The following is a 20892-nucleotide window of genomic DNA, read 5'->3' as shown; positions in this document are numbered from 1 at the left end:
CCCTCGCGTAACAGGTAGTAAGCCTGCCATCCGGGCTCCTCGTGGAGAGCAATGTAAGGCAGGTGGTTAGAGCGCTGGACTAGTAACCAGAAGGTTGCAAAAATGAATCCCCGACTCCCCTCTGAACTTGGCAGTTAACCCCCGTTCCTAGGCCGTCATTGAAAATAAGAATGTGTTGTTAATCTGACTTGCCTAGTTAAATAAAGGTGTAAAAAAAAGAATGAAAGAAAATAAAATAAAAAATTAATAAATCGGCAAATCGGTGGCCAAAAATACAGATTACCGATTGTTATGAAAACTTGAAATTGGCCCTAATTAATCGGCCATTCCGATTAATCGGTCGACCTCTAGTTATAAGGCATTGAAGCTCGTCTGGAGGTTTGTTAACACAGTGTCCAAAGAAGTGCCAGAAGTATACAGAATGGTGTCGTCTGCGTAGAGGTGGACCAGAGAATCACCAGCAGCAAGAGCGACATCATTGATATATACAGACAAAAAGAGTCTGCCCGAGAATTGAACCCTGTGGCACCCCCATAGAAACGGCCAGAGGTCCGGACAACAGGCCCTCCGATTTGACCCACTGAACTCTATCTGAGAAGTAGTTGGTGAACCAGGCAAGGCAGTCATTTGAGAAACCAAGGCTGTTGAGTCTGCTGATAAGAATGCGGTGATTGACAGAGTCGAAAGCCTTGGCCAGGTCGATGAAGACGGCTGCACAGTACTGTCTTTTATTGATGGCGATTATGATATCGTTTGTGACCTTGAGCGTGGCTGAGGTGCACCCGTGACCAGCTCAGAAACCAGATTGCATAGTGGAGAAGGTGCGGTCGGATTCGAAATGGTCGATGATCTCTTTGTTAACTTGGCTTTCGAAGACTTTAGCACGGCAGGGCAGGATAGATATAGGTCTGTAACACTTTGGGTCATGACCGTCCCCCCCTTTGAATAGGGGGATGACCACAGCAGCTTTCCAATCTTTAGGGATCTCAGACGATATGAAAGAGAGGTTGAACAGGCTAGTACTAGGGGTTGCAACAATTGCGACGGATAATTTTAGAAAGAGAGGGTCCAAATTGTCTTGCCCATCTGATTTGTAGGTGTCTAGATTTTGCAGCTCTTTCAGAACATCAGCTATCTGGATTTGAGTGAAGGAGAAGCAGGGTGGGGGGGATTCGGCAAGATGCTGTGGGGGGTGCAGAGCTGTTGGCCAGGGTAGGGGTAGCCAGGTGGAAAGCACGAAAAGCCATAGAAAAATTCTCGATTATCGTAGATTTATCGGTGGTGACAGTGTTTCCTAGCCTCAGTGCAGTGGGCAGCTGGGAGGAGGTGCTCTTATTCTCCATGGACTTTACAGTGTCCCAAAACTTTTGGGAGTTTGTGCTACAGGATGCAAATTTCTTTTTGAAAAAGCACGCCTTTGCTTTCCTAAATGACTGTGCATTTCGATGGTGCTATTCGATGCTAATGCAATACACCACAGGATGTTTTTGTGCTGGTCAAGGACAGTCAAGTCTGGAGTGATCCAAGGGCTATATCTGTTCTTAGTTCTACATTTTTGGAATGGGGCATGCTTATTTAAGATGGTGAGGAAAGCACTTTTATAGAATAAGCAGGCATCCTCTACTGACAGGAAGAGGTCAATATCCAACTAGGATACCCGGGCCAGGTCGATTAGAAAGGCCTGCTTGCTGAAGTGTTTTAGGGAGCGTTTGACAGTGATGAGGGGTGGTCGTTTGACCGAGGACCCATTATGGATGCAGGCAATGAGGCAGTGATCGCTGAGATCCTGGTTGAAGACAGCAGAGGTGTATTTGAAGGTTAGGTTGGTCAGGATGATATCTATGAGGGTGTCCGGGTTTACGGATTTAGGTTAGTACCTGGTAGGTTCCTTGATCATTTGTGTGAGATTGAGGGCATCTAGCTTAGATTGTAGGATGGCCGGAGTGTTAAGCATATCCCAGTTTAGGTCACCTAACAGTACAAACTCAGAAGATAAATGGGGGGTCAATTAATTCACATATGGTGTCCAGGGCACAGCTGGGGGCTGAGGGGGGTCTACAACAAGTGGCAACAGTGATAGACCTATTTCTGAAAAGGTGGATTTTTAAAAGTAGAAGCTCGAACTGTTTGGGCACAGACCTGGATAGTATGACAGAACTCTGCAGACTTTATCTGCAGTAGATTGCAACTCCGCCCCCTTTGGCAGTTCTATCTTGGCGGAAAATGTTGTAGTTGGGGATGGAAATTTCCGAATTTTTGGTGGCCTTCCTAATCCAGGATTCAGGCACAGCGAGGACATTGGATTTGGTGGAGTGTGTTAAAGCAGTGAATAAAACAAACTTAGGGAGGAGGCTTCTGATGTTAACATGTATGATACCGAGGCTTTTACGGTTACAGAAGTCAACAAATGATAGCGCCTGGGGAATAGGAGTGGAACTGGGGGCTACAGGGCCTGGGTTAACCTCTACATCACCAGAGGAACAGAGGAGGAGTAGGGTAAGGGTACGGCTAAAGGCTATAAGAACTGGTTGTCTAGTGGGTTGGGAACAGAGAATAAAAGTAGCAGATTTCTGCGCGTGGTAGAATAGATTCAAGGCATAATGTACAGACAATGGTATGGTAGGATGTGAATACAGTGGAGGTAAACCTAGGCGTTGAGTGACGATGAGAGAGGTTTCGTCTCTGGAGGCACCAGTTGAGCCAGGAGAGGTCTCCGCATGTGTGTGGGGTGGGACAAAAGAGCTATCTAAGGCATGTTGAGCGGGACTGAGGGCTCTACAGTGAAATAAAACACTAAGAACTAGCCGAGACAGCAGTAGACAAGGCATATTGACATTAGAGAGAGGCATAAAGTAATCACAGGTGTTGATCGGGAGAGCTAAGACAACGGGTAAATGGCGATGAATGGGCAGAGCGGGTCAGTTAGGTACATATAGGGCCTGAGTTCGAGGCTGGGGCCGACAGATAAACAAATTGAGGTACCGTGTTATTGAAACAGTCCAGGGGGTATCAGCTGCGTAGCCGAGTGATCATAGGGTCCAATGAACAGCAATAGGTGAGTCAGGGGGCCGTTCCGTAGTCACTACTACGCTAGGCAAGCGGGGGACACGGCGTTCAGAAATGCTAGCGGGCTGGGGCTAGCAGATGGTTCTTTGGCGACATCGTAACGGAATAGCCTGTTGAGACCACATCGGGCTATTACTTCGGCAGACCAGTCGTGATGGATCGGCGGGGCTCCGTGTCGACAGTAAAAGGTCCAGGCCAGTTGGCAAACTGCTACGCCATTTTGGATATCAAATCCTCAAACCAAATGCTCATACGAACAATGGGGAGGATGGAAAGATAATGCAGTAGGAATTCTTTTTTGGGGGATTGTGTTTAGTATTCATTTTTATTCACTTGTTGGAACCTGCTACGTTGATGCAACTTGATTCCATTGATAAAGTAAGCTGAAATAACAAGGGATTTGTTTTTAGATCCAACCAATTTTTTTCCCAGTGGTAGGCCCTTTCGTCTTATCTTCACTCTCATTGGTTATATAGGTTATTTTGTGGTTTTCATGTTAGATATAAACATTTCATTATTAAGAACTGCAACACTGCTTGGTTTTTCACGCTCAACAGTTTCCCGTGTGTATCAAGAATGGTCCACTATTCTTGTTGTTGTGAGGATACAGAATCAATAGACCATTTATTTTGGTATTGCCCTCAGGTAGCCTATTTCTGGTCTCAGGTTCAGGAATGGCTGAAAATGCATAGCATTGACCTAAAATTTACCCTAGAAATAGTACTGTTAGGAGATCTGGAGAGACCGGGTCAGTCAATTACTAATATACTAATACTCCTAGTAAAAGTATTTATCTTCAACACGCAATCTGTAGATTCTATTCGATTAGATTGAAATTGTACGTTAAACATCACAGCATAGTTGAAAGATGTGTTGTGTAGAAACACGAAGTGGGTGGCCAGCAGAGATAGATGGGATGGGCTGAGGGAAGCTGAGGGTTGGTATGTGGAATTGGAGACAAGTGGGAGTGGAGTTGCTGTGTGAAAGAGAGAATGATGGTCAAAAGATAAAGGGAAAAAAATGTCAAAATGAAACATAATAAAAGTACGTTTGAATGACACTAAGTGGCAGTGGTTGAGGGACAGCTATTGGAACTGTGGGGGGATCTCGGAGAGTTCGGGCTTCACAAGATTGTGATCATGAAAAAGTAAACTATGACATATTTTATATCACTATCATGCACACACAACCTCACACATAAGGATGGCTCTGTAGCGGAAAGACTGATACATGTTTGATAGTGTCTTGATGCTGTATGGTTTTTCCTTCATGTTCTAATACTTTGTTACCCCTTCCTTGTGTTTTTTGTAATAAATAATTATTTAAAAATAAAATAAAAGAATGGTCCACCACCAAAAGGACATCCTGCCCTCCTCGGCCCTCCTTTTCATGTCGTCTCCTTTGTCTTGCTCACGTTGAGGGAGAGGTTGTTGTCCTGGCACCACACTGCCAGGTCTCTGACCTCCTCCCTATAGGCTCATTGTTGTCGGTGATCAGGCCTACCACCTTTGTGTCGTCTGCAAACTTAATGATGGTGTTGGAGTCATGCTTGGCCACACAGTCATGGGTGAACAGGGAATACAGGAGGGGACTGAGCACGCACCCCTGATTGGCCACTGTGTTGAGGATCAGCGTGGCAGAAGTGTTGTTCCATAACTTTACCAACTGGGGGGCGGCCAGTTGCAGAGGGAAGTGTTTAGTCCCAGGGTCCTTAGCTTAGTGATGAACTTTGTGGGCACTATGGTGTTGAACGCTGAGCTGTAGTCAATGAACAACATTCTCACATAGGTGTTCCTTTTGTCCAGGTGGGAAAGGGCAGTGTTGAGTGCAATAGAGATTGCGTCATGTGTCAATCTGTTGGGTCGGAATGCAAATTGGAGTGGGTCTAGGGTTTCTGGGTGTTGATGTGAGCCATGACCAGCCTTTCAATGCACTTCATGGCTACTGACGGAAGTGCTCTGGGTCGGAAGTCATTTAGGCAGATTACCTTGGTGTTCTTGGGCACAGGTTCTGTCATCTACATAAAGAAATCACTCAAACAATGACAGTCTAGGAAATAAATAATTGTCCAGTGCAGTTTCTATGTGCATGTTGTAATGTTTGGATGTTTTTGATGGAATCCTTCCGATGCAAAGAAAACATGTATTGAAGTTTACGGTAACCAAGAGTGTGCATACTATGTGTGTTTGTACTGATAAACAACAGGATGGAGATCTGTTGTTGCATTGAATTAGTTATAACTATTTATTTGTTGGAGAAGAGTATGTCTGCCAGTTGATGTCAGTTGGCAAACATTAAGTAATTCAGGGTTGTTGTAGCATATCCAATGACTGCAAATGTCATGATAATGGATTTACACATTTCAACTGCTGTGACCATAAAATGCACTACGCTCAAACCTACATGTAGATGGAAACCCATGTATCTGATTCTGAACGTCCTGCCTGTCCTCTCTCAGGCCAAACGTCTTCTATTTGACTCAGTCTGTCCATTGTTCTTTCTCCAAGGTTTAATTTTGAAGAGGAGACGCCGACGACCAACTTCGACACTTTCCCAGCGGCCATTCTCACCGTCTTCCAGGTACTCGGTCTCTCCTTCTCTCCATTTAATGAACCAACTAATTTGGCCTTTCACTCTGGAGCTCTATCCTTCGGGAATGTTGGACTAGATTAAATAATTGTGTTTTGAACAGAGATAATTTGCAATTAGTCATTTGCAATTTGCAATTGTTGGTCTAAGTACTTTTTGTCTCTTTGTCTCCAAATTACTCATCTTTCTGTTAGCCTGTGTTATACTTTTATTTAAAGTATTCATTGTTGAAATGTTGACCCTACAATATAGCTAAATATTTTGTGTTCTTCATTTCATACACTGAACAACTCCCCCAAAAACTACATTTTCTATTCTGTCTCAACGGCCAATGGCAGATTCTGACTGGCGAGGATTGGAATGCAGTGATGTATCATGGTATTGAGTCCCAGGGAGGCGTACGGCGGGGAATGTTCTCCTCGGTCTACTTCATCGTCCTCACACTCTTTGGAAACTGTATCCTCTTTGACTCTCCGAGTCGTGCCACTGCATAGATATCAGAGATTTCATCTGCATGAAATATTCATACAGTTAAATATAAATATCTCATGTCAAGTGCTGCAATGAGAGCTGTAAACTTTGACAAATTATTTCTGTGGGGGGGGGGGGGGCATGCTCCTGGACCCCCTTAAGAGGGTTCCCCCAGTGAATTCTGTCCATTTCCACCACATCCGGTCTGTTGCTGATGTTTGGTTGCAATGCACCACGGCTCATCCGTGAAATCCACTAAAATTGTGTCAAGGTTTTTCCTGAGCTTAGTTCCAACCAGACACGCTCCTGAACGTCTTCTTAGCTATCGCCGTCGACAACCTCGCCAATGCACAGGAGCTCACCAAGGTAAGTCTGATCATCCCAAGGAACCACATTCTACCCAGGGAACTTTTAAAGAACAATTCTGAATAAAACTACGCTTGGTAACCCAACCCTTCTGGTTTATTGGTCCAGGATGAGGAGAAGCAGGAGGAAGAAGCCAATAAGAAGCTGGCCCTGCAGAAGGCCATGGAGGTGAAGGAGGTTAGCCCCATGTCAGCAGCCAACATCTCTATCGCTGCGTAAGTCGCCAGACTCCACCCCCATGTTCTCCAAACATGGTCTTTCCTGTGTCCCCTCCCATTCTGACACCAGCCTGTCGCTATATTGTTAAGTATCAGATATAGCTGGTTCTGCACATGGTCAATGTGCTGTTGGTGTCTTGGCTCTGATCACTGTCTCTCAATGTGTCTCTGTTGTGATTGTCGCCTCTGTCCATTTGCATTCTCCTAACTACACAATTGACATGTCTGGCATGTTTCTGTGTACGTGTGTGTGCTTTGACGACGATCCTTCTCTTTCTGACAGGAGTAGATGATTGATCTGAAACGGATCTCCAGTCAGCAGTATTTTCTCATTGGCCTTTCAGTCTTATTTAGTGAACATCAATATAACTGTTTCATGCATTAGAGTCTGATGGAGTCAATCAGAACATTGTCAACATCAGCAATCTCCTATAACCTATTTACTGTATCTAACCAAGCAGCCATGCCCTCTCCCCACTGGAATTGGCTATAGGACTAATTCATGAATAGTGTCATTTTCAGCATTAGGGATGCCATTATGTACTAGGTAAAGATGAGCTCTATTGACAACAGTACTCTATAAATAATATTGACAAAACATTTTGACAATCAATGCGTCATTGGTTTGTGCATGACAATGCATCAGTAATGTCATTCTCAGCCCAGGTGGGACACATCCTCTGTTGGATGTTTATGACATGCCCTCTGTGTCCTGACTGTGAGCCCAATGACCCGGGCACGTATCGATTAAGACCCTCAGAGTAGCAGTTCTGATTTAGGATCCTTTTAGCCTTTTACACCATCATGAATAAGATAATATGGATAGGAGGGACCTGGTCCAAGATCAGCACTCCTACTTTGAGATGCTTTGTGGATACAGGCCTAGGTCAGAATGGTGGTTAGTTTCAGAAAACAAATCTTCATCTCTCATGGACAGATGACCAAATTACACACTATTTTAGTTCTTAGTCAACCAAGATGAATAATGAATAAACACATTTTAGATTGACAGTAGCCTACTGCGTCAATCCTGATGATTGCTTTTGAAGATGGATTTGTCATAAATAGCCACTTGTTTAATCTGTGCTTTTATCTGAATTTTCATCTTTGTAACATAGAATAATTAAACCTTAATGAGGTTCATTTGTCAGTCTATTTCAAAGCTATGTTGATCCAGGCCATTTCTGAGGAAATGTTTAATTTTAGATATCTGCGTAATGTGCAATTTTACAATAATTTTTACTTTTGATTAAGGGAATCCATAATCATCTTTTATTCACAAAAGTAATCATGATGTTTTTTAAACGAAGACCATTGTCTGTTTGATTGAAAATTTCACTCTTACGTTTGGAGGGCTTTGTAAACTTTGTATTGAACTTTGCAAATCCACTTTGATACCATTTCTTTAATTACGTTGACTTGAGTGTTATTTCTTCTGAAAGTTTTCAGTTTTATGTCTTTGGTAACACTTCAGTGAAGGGGTTTAGTATCAATAAATATTTGCACCCCTCGTAGTCACTTGACCACAGTATGTAACAGTGTGTGGTGTACAGCACTACAAAGTACAGTACTACAAACTATCTATACTGTATAGTGTACACTACCCCTACTGCTGAAGTGTTAACCACTACTGTAGTTGTAGCTCTGTTGGACTAGTCCTTCTTGTTCGTGGAGGGGACAGGTGGACGGGCATACGGGCGGGCGGGCGGGCAGGCAGGCAGGCAGGCACTTTATGGAGTCCACCTCTCCCCACCACATCCTTTTGGTTTGTGTCTCATGCTTTCTTTCGTTTGTTTTTGTTGTTTTTGTTCTGAATGTGCAGTTTTGTAAAGCAAAATCGAGATGCACTCTCTCGCAGCTCGTCCGTCTCCAGCGTGCATTCACCGTGAGTTTTTGCTCTCTGTTACAATGTTACAATATTTTTACGCCCTCTCCTCTCCTTCCCCGTCTTCTCGTCCATTCTCCTTCTGCTTCCCCTTTCGCCTTGTTCCTCCTCTCCTTTCCCCCCTCTTCCTCGCCCCATCCACTTCTCCATCTCTTCTTTCCCCTCCTCCACCTAGCCTTCCAATCCCTCTATTAAATCACTCTCTCCATTCTTGTGATCCTTCCAGTCCTCCCAGACTGTTGAGATATGCTTGAAACTGGAGAACCCACTGGTGGCTCACTGGTGGCTCACTGGTGGCTCACTGGTGGCTCACTGGTGGCTCTCATTATAGATTGAGATTTCAAATAATAATACTTATCTTATTTACTGAAGTTAAGGCAACTGTGTGCGTGCATGAGTGTAAATGCATGTGCATAAATGCATGCATGTGTGTAAATGTGTGTGAGTGTGACTGAGTGTGTGTGTTTCTGAATACTGAATATTTCATTGTGCATTGTGCAGCTTTCGTCTGCACTGTGTTGACGTCTGAAATGATGAGAGTTTAACCTGAGCTTTAGTGAATAATTGCTATATAAATATTAAATGTCTCGGAGCACAGTCAATTCTCAAAACATTTTGTCAGTTTTACAGCTTGTGTTTATTATTCCCCAGGGTTTCACTTCTTCAACACACTGGGTGAGGACCAAACTAATTATAGTACAGTAGCCAAGGGGTAGTATGCCATACTAGACAAATCAAATAAATTAAACATAGCATTACGTTGATTTAACCTCTGACCTCTTTGAAATTACATGAATATGGCTTTGCTGATTCCCTGACACGTCTTGATCATTTGTTGCCAATTAGTAACAACGGTCATTTCTAAACGTTGTGGTGTTGTTGTTGCTAATCTGTGTGTCTGTATGTTTCTATCTTGTCCACTGTGATCTCTCTCTCATACCAAAATCACAGTTTACATGTCCATTTGTCACTGACATGTCTTATTTGTCTATGCCTTGCATACTTGTTTGTCTTACTATGCTGTGTCGTCCTCTTGTCTTTTAGGAGTTTTATCTATTCCCCTGCCCGTCGAGTCTTGAGTTTTAGGTGACACAAAGAATGCAGCTTTACTAGTCATACATACATACAGTTGAAGTCGGAAGTTTACATACACTCAGGTTGGAGTTATTAAAACTTGTTTTTCAACAACTCCACAAATTTCTTGTTAATAAACTATAGTTTTGGCAAGTCGGTTAGGACATATACTTTGTGCATGACACAAGTAATTTTTCCAACAATTGTTTACAGACAGATTATTTCACATATAATTCACTGTATCACAATTCCAGTGGGTCAGAAGTTTACATACACTAAGTTGACTGTGCGGTTAAACAGCTTGGAAAATCCCAGACAATGTTGTCATGGCTTTAGAAGCTTCTGATAGGCTAATTGACGTCATTTGAGTCAATTGGAGGTGTACCTGTGGATGTATTTCAAGGCCTACCTTCAAACTCAGTGCTTCTTTGCTTGACATCATGGGATAATCAAAAGAAATCAGCCAAAATTGTAGACCTCCACAAGTCTGGTTGATCCTTTGGGAGCAATTTCCAAACACCTGATGGTACCACGTTCATCTGTACAAACAATAATACGTAAGTGTAAACACCATGGGACCACGCAGCTGTCATACCGCTCAGGAAGGAGATGCGCTCTGTCTCCTAGAGATGAACGTACTTTGTTGAGAAAAGTGCAAATCAATCCCAGAACAGCAGCAAAGGTCCCTGTGAAGATGCTGGAGGAAAAAGGTACAAAAGTATCTATATCCACAGTAAAACGAGTCCTATATCGACATAACCAGAAAGGCCGCTCAGCAAGGAAGAAGCCACTACTCCAAAACCACCATAAAAAAGCCAGACTACGGTTTGCAACTGTACATGCGGACAAAAATCGTACTTTCTGGAGAAATGTCCTGATGAAACAAAAAATATAACTGTTTGGCCATAAATGACCATCGTTATGTTTGGAGGAAAAAGGGGGAGGCTTGTAAGCCGAAGAACACCATCCCAACCGGGGTGGCAGCATCATGTTGTGGGGGTGCTTTGCTGCAGGAGGGACTGGTGCACTTCACAAAATAGATGGCATCATGAGGAGGGAAAATTATGTGGATATATCGAAGCAACATCTCAAGACATCATTCAGGAAGTTAAAGCTTGGTCACAAATGGGTCTTACAAATGGACAATGACAGGCTGTCTTTGGTCGTCAGTTGAACAGCGTTTCCTCCGACCCATTGGTGTGGCTGGCTTCCGGGTTAAGCGAGCGGGTGTTAAGAAGCGCGGCATGGCGGGTCATGTTTCGGAGGACGCACGACTCAACCTTCACCTCTCCCAAACCCATTGGAGAATTGCAGCGATGAGACAGGATCGTAATTGGATATCACGAAATTGGGGAGAAAAAGGGGGTAAAAATGTAAAAAAAAATATTCCATGGCAGGAGGAACAAAGGGTTACTTGCCTTGAAATCTATATTTCCCTCCCATATTCATACTAATCCACTAGATTTTGGCCTTGGTATTAAGTTCATGTAAAACCTAGCCTTTGTCTGAACCCAGCCCCATTTTTCCTGTTCTCTGTGTTTATTCAAGTGTTCTAGTCAGGCATGATAGCTTACCATGAAGAGAGTAAAGGAACTAGGAGATCAACGTGAGGTATTTTCAGCTGCTGGTGTGAGGGGATGGAGATGAAAGCTGGCTGCCCCCGTTATGCAGGTCAGGACTGGCTGCTCACAGTACTGGAGAATTGTCAACTGTTGTCATCTACAGTACTAACTCAGATGAATCGATGAAACAGGAAGCATACGCAAGGAGAAAATGACATCCCTAACGAAACAACACCTCCACTTCGCTGATCCTCAACACAGGGGCCCCACAAGGGTGTGTGCTCAGTCCCCTCCTGTACTCCCTGTTCACCCATGACTGCGTGGCCACGCACTCCTCCAACTCAATCATCAAGTTTGCAGACGACACAACAGTAGTATTCCTGATTACCAACTTACTTACTTACTGACTTTATTGTCTCCATGGGGACATTTTGTTGCAGTGTCAGGTACACGTTTAAAGTGGCATTTAAATACAAAACAAAATTGACAATACAACTTCAGGAAACAATGATGAGACAGCCTACAGGGAGGAGGTGAGGGCCCAGGTGGAGTGGTGCCAGGAAAAAATAACCTCTCCCCCAATGTCAACAAAACAAAGAAGCAGATCGTGGACTTCAGGAAACAGCAGAGGGAGCACCCCCCCTATCCAAATTGACGGGACCACAGTGGAGAAAGTGAAAAGTTCCTTGGCATACACAGCACTGACAAACTGAAATGGTACACCCACACACAGTGCGGTGAAGAAGGCGCAACAGCATCTCTTCAACCTCAGGAGGCTGAATAAATGTGGCTTGTCCCCTATGACACACAATTGAGAGCATCCTGTCGTGCTGTATCACAGCCTGGTACGGCAACTGCCCAGCCCTCAACCGCAAGGCTCTCCAAAGGGTGGTGCGGTCTGCACAACGCATCACCGGGGACACACTGTCTGCCTTCCAGGATACCTACAGCATCCGATGTCACAGGAAGGCCAAAAAGAACATCAAGGACATCAACCACCCGAGCCACGGCCTGTTCACCCCGCTATCATTCAGAAGGCGAGATGAGTACAGGTGCATCAAAGTTGGGACCAACAGACTGGAAAACAGTTTATATCTCAAGGCCATCAGACTGTTAAATAGCCATCACTAGCCGGCTACCACCTGGTTACTCAACCCTGCACCTTAGAGGCTGCTGCCCTATATACATAGACATGGAATCACTGGCCACTTTAATAATGTTTACATACTGCTTTACTCATCTCATATATATATACTGTATTCTATTCTACTGTATTTTAGTCAATGCCACTCAAATTGCTCGTCCTAATATTTATATATTTCTTAATTCCATTCTTTTACTTTTAGATTTGTGTGTATTGTTGTGAATTGTTAGATACTACTGCACTGTTGGAGCTTTGAACACAAGCAGTTCGCTACACCCACAATAATATCTGCTAAATATGTGTATGTGACCAATAACATTTGATTTGATTTAATGCCACCATCACATGTTCTCACATGCCTGTTAGACCTCACAGGGAACCGTGGTGCTTCTGGTCCAAACATGGCCAGTGTGCATCCCAAATGGCACCACCCTATTCCATAGTGCACTACTTTTGACCAGGGCTCTGGTCATAAGTAGTGAACTATATAGGGCATATGGTGCCATTTCAGATGCGTGAATCTGTAGAGGTTTTGGGTGAGGATGTTTTAAACCCAAGCGTGGTAAATGACAAGTTTACTATGGGGAGTATTTGTGTTGGCACATCCATAAAGACCATCTTGTGTCTCCAGCTAGCAAAGTCCCACTGTTGTTTGTACAGCAACTCAGACCATATGGGAGAAATTAGCGATTTGTTTTGTGTGCAAGTTGTGAAGCTCAGATGCTCATGGGTTGATAGCAAAATATGCTTGTGCTATGGATAACAGTGTTTTCTTAAACACCAGAGATGCCCAAATAGGAGAGCTACAGGTGAGCTGCTACCTCACTCTAACACCCTGTATTCCTCTCACCCCTCATATCCATTCCCCTCCCCTGTCCATTGGCCCTGCAGTAAGGAGCAGCAGAGAGCCAATAAGATAATGTCAGTGTGGGAGCAGCGCACCAACCAACTGCGTCGAAACAACCTGAGAGCCAGCTCCGAGGCTCTGTTCAACGAGCTGGACCCCGAGGAGCGTCTGCGTGTCTCCTCCGCCCTCCACCTGCGCCCCGACATGAAGACCCACAACGACCGCCCCCTAGTGGTGGAGCCAGGTAACGGGGACAAACCCCGACCCCCCGAGGAGGACAGAGACGGAGCAGACCCCCAGCAAGAGAGAGGAGACCCCCACGGTCCACAGCCACGCAAGCACTACCGTCACCGGGAAAGGAACGGGGAGAATGGGGAGAGCAGGCATCACACCCACCACAGCCACAGTAGGGACCACTACCACCCAGACGGGCCCCGGTCCAAAGAGGGCAAGGGGGAGAGGAGCCATAGTCGAGAGGGGGGGCAGGGCCACAGGCATCATCACCAGGCTGGATCCCCAGAGGAGGGGGTTAACGGAGGGGGAGAGGGAAGGGAAGACCGCCACCACCACTCCGACAGACAGGAGAACGGGGCCCTGGCTAACAGGGACAGACTGGAGAGCAGGGGCCGGGGCCACAGGGAGGAGAACGGAGAAAGGAGGAAGCAGCGCTCACGCATAGTCAGGGCCCAGTCAACACTGGATGGAGATGAGTGCAGAGAGAACGGAGAGAGAAATGGAGACGGAGACCAAGGACACAGGTGAGACCAGTGCTGACCGACCAACACATTCTTAATGTGCTTTAATTACCTCTTTTTACTAAGTCATTACCGCAGAGCTTCACTGATGTGCACAGGCTGTGTTTTGAATGTTTTGCTGGGACAGGCAGACCGACTCTCAAGGGGAGACCTTGGCCACCAGTCCTGTGCAGCCTCCTGCAGGTCTGCAGGCTGGAGAGAAGCAAGAGGATGCTGACAACCAGAAGAACAGCCACAGAGCCAGCCAGGCAGGCCTGAACAGCAACACTGTCCACATCCCTGTCACCATCACCACCCCATCCAGAGAGACCACCATCGTACCCAGTCAGTACCCTAGTCTGTATCTTAGTCCAGGAGTTTTCTAACTTTTCTTGCCCAGGGACCCACCGCCAAGGCAAACCAGCGACCCAGGGACCCCCATCATATGTTAGCAAAACAAATTGTGAATGATAATGGGAAGTAGAAGTAATTAACATTTAAAAATGAATAGATTTGATAAACAGTTTCATTATTCTGACCTCCTCACAGTTCATTGGAAGAGGAAGTGTAAACTCTAACATAGTCTATTACCTTGAAAAGCTTCTTGGCGGCGTAGAGAAAGTATTGCTGTTGTAAAGCACATTTTCAGCAATTCTTCAAATTTTCTCATTGAACTTAGAGAACATTTAGCAATTTTGAAGCCAATTTTCAGAAATTCTACACACTTTGGCATGGAGCTGAGACAATTTTGCCAATTCTATACATTTTGCCATGGCTAATGCTGTGTTCCTCTGTTCAAACATTAGAACAATTTTAATGGACATGTGCCCCGAATGCCTGTTTTTTTTGTTTTTTTTCAAATCTCCCTGACTGTCTAGCTTTTATTTGATTGTTAGTTCTCAAAGATGATATTATGAAAAAACATAGTTAAATCTTTTTTTGTGTGCTGTTTTTGGTCTTTAAAGTTGACACCCAAAATAGTTTTTCCATCCCGTAAATTGCCACATAAACGGTCTGCTTAAGAATTTTCTCCATATTAAAGGGACAGTTCAAGATTTTGGCAATGAAGCCATTTATCTATTTCCCCAGAGGCGGATGAACAGGAACAGTTTGCATGCTAACTGTTACTGTAGGCTTCCAGTCATTGCACTAAGCCCAGTTAGCATGGGCTAGTGAAACTACCTCTAACTTCCTTCATGCTGGACGCAGTGACATAACAATGGTTGAAAAAAAATCCCCACGGACCCTAGTTTGAAAACCCCTGCCCTTATCAATACCCCAGTCTGTACCCCAGTCAGTTCCCCACTGTGTTATGTTCCTCTTAGCCATAGGCTGCAGGAGAAACACTTGGAGTTCTTTCTCTGAGTGTAATCTCTCTCTCTCGCTCTCTCTTTGATAGTGAATAGCGTAGACTGCGAGAGCCTCCCACTGAATGAGGAGAAGAAGGACTTGGAGGAGGAGCTGAAGAACGGCCCCGAACACATTCTCCCCTACAGCTCCATGTTTGTGTTTGGACAGACCAACCCGTAAGTCATGACCTGAGACAGGGAACAGGTGGCAAGTAGGACTAGTCTGGGCTCTAACTGGTTCTGCATTTCTATATTGGGTGCCACTCAGTATTATGTCAGCGTTTTGAGAGGGCATGTTGAATGCACTCAGTGAGATGACCTGTACTGTGCTGTTCAGGGTGCGTCGGCTGTGCCACTACGTGGTGAACCTGCGCTACTTTGAGATGTGTATCCTGTCGGTCATCACCATGAGCAGCATAGCCCTGGCCGCGGAGGACCCTGTGCAGGCCAATGCACCACGCAACAATGTGAGTCCTGCAAGAGTACACACACACACACTGCTGGGTATTTGTGTACGGAGGCCTGCCTCCAAATCCCAGAACCCCCCCAGTCCGACAGACTGACTAGCATTAGGCCTGATTGAGCTGCCAGAAGCTTTTAGAATTTCTGCTAAAATCACCTGAACGTTCTACTTTGTGAGAGTGCTACAGAAACAAAAGTAGTAATTAATATGAGCTGAGTGCTGCTAAGGTGATTGCCTGCTGTGTCTGACATCTGACTGAACATTCAATCATTTGCAGGTGCTCAAGTATCTGGACTATGTCTTCACAGGAGTGTTCACCTTTGAGATGGTGATTAAGGTGAGAGGTTATACTGGTGAAATGGTTGGAAATAACATAAAACAGTTTCCTCAGTTTGAACACACAGAGTTAATCTCTTAGGTTGCAGCTAGAATTAGCTCCACTGCAATGCTGCCTCGAGGTGGTTTCCTTTTAAGTACTGCTAGCATGCAAAGCCTCTGCGGTAGCATTGGTATTACAGTATATCCAAGACCAGGGCTCCTTGCTGAAGTGGTAACATTCATCCATTAACATTCATAATGTGGATCATCTTCCTTATGACTTTAATTCTGTGTGTAGATGATAGACCTGGGACTGCTCCTCCATCCTGGTTCTTACTTCCGGGACCTGTGGAACATCCTGGACTTTATTGTGGTCAGTGGAGCTCTGGTGGCCTTCGCCTGCTCGTAAGTACACACTTTGACGTACTGTATGTTCCTCTTGCAGCTGTAGGTGGGGTTAAAGGGGCAATCTGGGATTCGAAAAACCAAACAAAGCAGGCACCTCACCATTTGTTTTGGTAAACAGCTGAGGAATGGGGCTGGAGAAATTGAGAAACTTAAGTCCAAAAATGTATGTACCAATCCCAGATTGCCCCTTTAAATTGATTACAGTATTATTACTGTTTTAAATCCTTTTACAGCCAACAGCACCTCTCCTTTACGTTGTCACCTCAGTCAACTCACTGAGCTGGCGCACCTACAAATATGCCAGTCTGGGTGGTGCACTCACTCACCCACCACAGCCCAAAACATTCCCCCAAACCAACCTCTCTGTACAGCTCTCAGGGGCTCTAAACCACTTTGCCTGTGGTTATTTGCCGAAATGGGTTGTTGCTCAAACTCTTCTTTTAACCTTTAATCCCCCCTCCCATCGTTGTAATAAGGTGTGTGTGATTTGGTTAATGAGCGGGAGGTTAAGCTGGGGAGGTGGGCGGGGGCTTCGTCTTAGTGCTAATGTACTGCAGCTGTTCTCTCCCTCCCTGGTACTGAGAGGGAAATGTTATCAGGTGCTTGTATGGCAAGTAACACACACAGTCTCAGACATACACACACAAGCACAGCTACACACACGCACATACACAAAGACAATAAAGGGAGGTGAAATCCAGTCTTTTCAAGCATACCGACCGGTAAAAGGAAATGGTGTATTCTCTCCCACAACCAACTCAGTCAGTTATTTTGCACCCCAGTGGTATCATGGTGGGGCTAATGTGTAATAACCTGTGAAGTAGTCAATTGTACCACATTTGTATTGCTGTTGTCTATCTTACTCTTCTCTCTTTTTCTGAGCTGTAGCCGACTGTATATGGATGGTTTTCTGTGTCGCTGACTGTCTCTTTCTCATTTAATTCTGTCCCTCCATCTTTCTCTTTTGTGGCTTGGATTGCTTTCAGGAGCTTCATGGGGTAATGCCTTTGATTGCCTGCTTTTTTCCCTCTGTCTCTTTTGTCTTTCTTGACAGTTTATCTCTCTGTCTCTCTCTCTGTCTCTCTGTCTGTCCATCCGAGTCAACAGAGCTTTTTGCTTAGTTAGCCTGTATAACAACATATCTATAGATTCACCCTCATTATATTACTGCAGATTATTGGGTCACATTCTATTTGGATAGTCCCATATAGATGCTCTACAGATGGCCATCATACTATCTGTTGATAAGCAACTGCTTGCTAAGGTTACAGTTAGGGTTAGCTGTAGAATAAGAGTTAGGGTAAGGGTTAAGATTAGGATTAAGTTTAGGGTTAGGATAAGGGTTAAGGTTAGATTTAGGGTTCGGTTTAGTGGATAGTTAGTTGAAATGTTATTGAACATCTACAAACCATCTACTTGGGACTATCCAAGTAAATTGTTTCCTGTTATTCTGACCATTTGCATATGTTCACTTATTTACTCTTCAATTGAAAATTCACACTCATTATTGAGAGGGTATTTTTGCATGTAACAGTAGTTTGATTTGATGTAGGTACGTTTGAGGTGTGTGAGTGTGTGTGTGCCTGTTCACTGTGTGCATGTGAATGGCTGTCTATATGCACATACATCCGTGTGTGTGCGTGTATGTGTGTGAGTGTGTCTGTGCGTGTGAGTGCGTTCATGCATGCGTGTGTGTGGTAGTTGTCCCATAATGCTGTCTCAGTAGGGTATGTATGTTTGTTCCTCTCCTGGTGCTGTGGGATGCTGGGCTGCTGATAGGGAGGTTATCTGGAGGATACACTTCCTCTCTCTAGCTGCTCACATCACAGACAGACAGACAGACAGACAGACAGACAGACAGACAGACAGACAGACAGACAGACAGACAGACAGACAGACAGACAGACAGACAGACGTCATGTCTTGTCCTCCTTAATGCCATCTCACTGGAAAAACCTCCTGTCAGAAAATGAGGTATGAGTCCCAAATGGCACCCCATTTACCAATGTAGTGCACTTATTTTGACCAGGGCCCATATGGCTCTGGTCAAAACGAATGCTTTATGTAGGGAATAGGGTGTAATTTGGAACTCATTCTGGGTCTTCTTGTCAGAAACAGAAGATGGACAGCTAAAATTGTCCTTTTACTATTTCTTTTCAGTCTGTTAGGTTTCTGCTCTTTTTCACTTGAACTTAGTAAAACCCTTCCGTGTGCTTGTCATTATCTGTTTCTTTCTGCCATGTTTTGATGTTCTTATTAAGTCTTAAGGATAACTAGCACCACTGTATCTCCATGCCTGTTTAACAGTAGTAGTGGTAGTAGTAGTAGTATTATTGGCTTAAAGTGTTTATTTTGCTCAGTGTTTCTGTATATTTCTGCCTTTTTCTTTGTCTCTATGAAGCAGCCTTAATATCTTATGTGCTTTGTTTGTTCTCTGTGATTCGTGACGTGTGTTTGTTTGCGTGTGTCCTGTTTATCATTGCTTTTCTTCATCAGATCGCAACAAAGCGTGGCCAGGTGGGGACCTACCCTCTCTCTGTCATTGACCCCTGACCCCAAAAATGTTCCCCTATCAACCTCCTCCATCGCATTCCAACACACTCACATTCTCTGCTGTACTGACGGGATACCCATTCCACCTCTTACGCTCTCAGTGAACTAAGCCCAGTCCCAATGAGGAACTATTGGAGACTCTTCCCAGTAGCTTTCAGAAGACAATCACTGATCAGATTTGTCTCTGTCCCTTGTTGCCATTGTGTGCCGACATGCCAAAGTAAAGGACGGTTGTACAATGCCAACATTTACAGTTGGAATTAGAATGACAGTATATCAAATTAATATTAATATATTTACAGTGCATTCGGAAAGAATTTAAATCACTTCGCTTTTTGTTACGTTACAGCCTTATTCTAAAATGGATTAAATCGTTTTTTTCCCTCGTCAATCTACACCCCATAGTGACAAAGCAAAAACAGGTTTTTAGAAATGTTTGCAAATGTACACTACTGTTCAAAAATTTGTGGTCACTTACAAATGTCCTTGTTTTTGAAAGAAAAGCTTATTTTTTGTCCATTTAAAATAATGTAAAATTCATCAGAAATACAGTGTAGACATTGTTAATGTTGTAAATGACTATTATAGCTGGAAACAGCAGATTTTTTTATGGTATATCTACATAGGTGTACAGAGGCCCATTATCAGCAACAATCACTCCTGTGTTCCAATAGCATGTTGTGTTGGCTAATCCAAGTTTATCATTTTTAAAGGCTAATTGATCACTAGAAACCCTTTAGCAATTATGTTAGCACAGCTGAAAACTGTTCTGATTAAAGAAGCAATAAAACTGGCCTTCTTTAGACTAGTTGAGTATCTGGAGCATCAGCATTTGTGGGTTCGAATACAGGCTCAAAATGGCCAGAAACAAAGAACGTTCTTCTTAAACTCGTCAGTCTATTCTTGTTCTGAGAAATGAAGGCTATTCCATGCGAGAAATTGCCAAGAAACTGAAGATCTCGTACAACGCTGTGTACTACTCCCTTCACAAAACGGGTACTATTTAATGAAGATGCCATTTGAGGACTTGTGAGGCATCGGTTTCTCAAACTAGACACTCTAATGTACTTGTCCTCTTGCTCATGAACTCTGGAGCTCTGTCAGAGTGAGCATCGGGTTCTTGGTCACCTCCCAACCAAGGCCTTCTCCCCCGATTGCTCAGTTTGGCCAGCCGGCCAGCTCTAGGAAGAGTCTTGGTGGTTCCAAACTTCTTCCATTTAAGAATGATGGAGGCCACTGTGTTCTTGGGGACCTTCAATGCTGCAGTAATGTTTTGCTACCCTTCCCCAGATCTGTGCCTCGGCACAATCCTGTCTCGGAGCTCTGCAGACAATTCCTTCGACCTCGTGGCTTTGTTTTTGCTTTGACATGCACTGTCAACTGTGGGACCTTATATAGACAGGTGTGTGCATTTCCAAATCATGTCCAATCATGAATTTAGCACAGGTGCACTCCAATCAAGTTGTTGAAACATCTCAAGGATGATCAATGGAAACAGGATGCACCTGAGCTCAATTTTGAGTCTCATAGCAAAGGGTCTGAATACTTACGCAGATAAGGTATTTCTGTTTTAAATTTTTTATACATTTGCAAAATGTTCTAAAAACCTGTTTTCGCTTTGTCATTATGGGGTATTGTATGTAGATTGATTGGGGGGTTTGGAACGTAATAGACCTGGGACTGCTCCTACATCCTGGTTGTAATGTAACGAAATATGGAAAAAGTCAAGGGGTCTGAATACTTTCGGGAATACACTGTATACTGTAATTATACATAGTTACAAGCATACTGTGTCATCAGAAAGTCCCAATTTACATACGAACATAATCTTAAATAGTGAAGGAG

General features: G+C 44.1%; 1 protein-coding gene across 1 annotated transcript in view; it reads left to right on the top strand.

The window, feature by feature from the left end:
• LOC115159666 (voltage-dependent N-type calcium channel subunit alpha-1B) overlaps window positions 1–20892 on the top strand; it is a 254642-nt gene that overhangs the window by 189801 nt on the left and 43949 nt on the right. Inside the window, exons 18-29 of the mRNA XM_029709608.1 lie at window positions 5574–5646; window positions 5994–6111; window positions 6425–6492; window positions 6601–6707; window positions 8533–8595; window positions 9247–9270; window positions 13267–13980; window positions 14105–14301; window positions 15356–15482; window positions 15643–15772; window positions 16046–16105; window positions 16385–16491. Of these exons, the coding sequence (XP_029565468.1) occupies window positions 5574–5646; window positions 5994–6111; window positions 6425–6492; window positions 6601–6707; window positions 8533–8595; window positions 9247–9270; window positions 13267–13980; window positions 14105–14301; window positions 15356–15482; window positions 15643–15772; window positions 16046–16105; window positions 16385–16491 (1788 nt within the window). The remainder of the gene's footprint in view (window positions 1–5573; window positions 5647–5993; window positions 6112–6424; window positions 6493–6600; window positions 6708–8532; window positions 8596–9246; window positions 9271–13266; window positions 13981–14104; window positions 14302–15355; window positions 15483–15642; window positions 15773–16045; window positions 16106–16384; window positions 16492–20892) is intronic.

The sequence above is a fragment of the Salmo trutta genome, chromosome 23 (assembly GCF_901001165.1).
Source record: "Salmo trutta chromosome 23, fSalTru1.1, whole genome shotgun sequence".
Classification (NCBI taxonomy): Eukaryota; Metazoa; Chordata; class Actinopteri; order Salmoniformes; family Salmonidae; genus Salmo; species Salmo trutta.
This window is presented reverse-complemented; position numbering and strand designations above follow the sequence as displayed.